Source organism: Salvelinus fontinalis, chromosome 11 (genome assembly GCF_029448725.1).
Source record: "Salvelinus fontinalis isolate EN_2023a chromosome 11, ASM2944872v1, whole genome shotgun sequence".
NCBI lineage: Eukaryota > Metazoa > Chordata > Actinopteri > Salmoniformes > Salmonidae > Salvelinus > Salvelinus fontinalis.
The window spans coordinates 11607097-11608870 of record NC_074675.1 but is presented as its reverse complement, the minus strand read 5'-3'; the positions used below and the strand labels follow the sequence as shown (position 1 = coordinate 11608870).

General features: G+C 43.2%; 1 gene segment (V, D, J or C); it reads right to left on the bottom strand.

Moving 5' to 3' along the window:
- Positions 1-692: 692 nt before the first annotated feature.
- LOC129865038 (immunoglobulin kappa variable 4-1-like) lies at positions 693-1414 on the bottom strand. The segment is given in 2 exon segments: positions 693-1170; positions 1307-1414. Coding segments are annotated over 2 exon segments (408 nt in total).
- Positions 1415-1774: the final 360 nt, after the last annotated feature.

Here is a 1774-nt window from a genome sequence, read left to right as displayed (position 1 = left end):
GTCAGTCCCTGAATGGGAGACCAGATGCTGCTGGAAGTGGTGTTGGAGGGCCAGTAGGAGGCACTCTTTCCTCTGGTCTAAAAAATATCCCAATGCCCCAGGGCAGTGATTGGGGACACTGTCCTGTATAGGGTGCCGTCTTTCGGATGGGACGTTAAACGGGTGTCCTGACTCTCTGAGGTCATTAAAGATCCCATGGCACTTATCGTAAGAGTAGGGGTGTTAACCCCGGTGTCCTGGCTAAATTCCCAATCTGGCCCTCAAACCATCATGGTCACCTAATAATCCCCAGTTTACAATTGGCTCATTCATCCCCCTCCTCTCCCCTGTAACTATTCCCCAGGTCGTTGCTGCAAATGAGAACGTGTTCTCAGTCAACTTACCTGGTAAAATAAATAAAAAACAGATCTAACAGCTCATGAAAAGGGTTAATACATGCTAGATGATCACATCAAGAACTGGTGGTGAAGTGCATGTAGGGAATTGGTTTGGGGGCTGATACTTTTCTTTTTACTTCTGTACATCTTACTCTGCATATGGACTGGTATTATCGTCCAAAACTACATACACTTATACACTTTCGGTTCATGACCAATATAACAAGTTACAGTGATGATGATGATAATAATGATGATGATGATGACGATGAGGAGGGCGATGATGACGACGTTGGAAAACGTGTGATTTGTATGATACTGTTTTCAAAGTTGACCTCCTCTACTGATCAGTGTTCCATGTCACTGTCTCTTCCCCCTCAGCACCTGCAGTAGGTCCCAGCTGTAGCAGTACAGTCACTGTGCAGTCTGACTGAGGGAGGTTTTTGTACAGCTCTGTATCACTGTGTGAATACATATTTACTATTGATGTAGTGTAAACTCTGACAGTAGTAATCTCCTGCATCTTCAGCCTGGACTCCACTGATGGTCAGAGTGAAGTCACTCCCAGATCCACTGCCACTGAATCTAGATGGCGTCCCAGACTGAAGGGTTTTAGACCAGTATATTAGGAGTTTAGGAGCTCCTCCAGGTTTCTGTTGATACCAGTGCAAATAGTGTCCATTGCTGTCACTGTATACAGCACTGCTGGTCTTACAGCTGAGACTGACTGAGTGACCAACTGAAACAGCTTTCACTGCAGGGGTCTGAGTCACAGTGACCTGGCCTCTGGACTCTGAAACAGAGATTGCATATAGAGTTAACATTACATTATTTGTTCAATTGTCCATATAGCATATTCACTAAAACTGTTATAAGGTTATATAGCCTAATATTGCAATTTCCAGATAGTTTTCTGTAAATTATATTACCTTGGAGACAGAGGGCAACAATCCAGATAAAGATGGTGATACAAGTCATGGTTGTTGTGGGTTCTGTTGTCATGAAGGACAGCTCTCAGTCATGAAGTGTTAAACTCACAAGGCTATAAACACTACCAGAGCACTGAAGCATGTGCTGGCTATGCAAAGTGTTCTATATGGAAATAGTCCAACTTGTAAATAGTCTTATTGGACAGTCAGACTGATGTGATGTAGAGACATGATAGCTTAGTAATCACATAATTTTTTTATGTTATAAGTGCTGAATGGGGACTACATGATTATTATTATAGACATCGACAAATGGAGCATATTGTTATTACTGTTATTCGACCAGATAAAGCAGATACTATGTCTCCCTCCAGTGGTCAGGCTCAGTAACTGCAGGCTGTATGTGGACTGATGCTGCTGACTGACTGATCCAAAGGGGAGATCTCCAGAGCTCTGACGTCTCCAGTC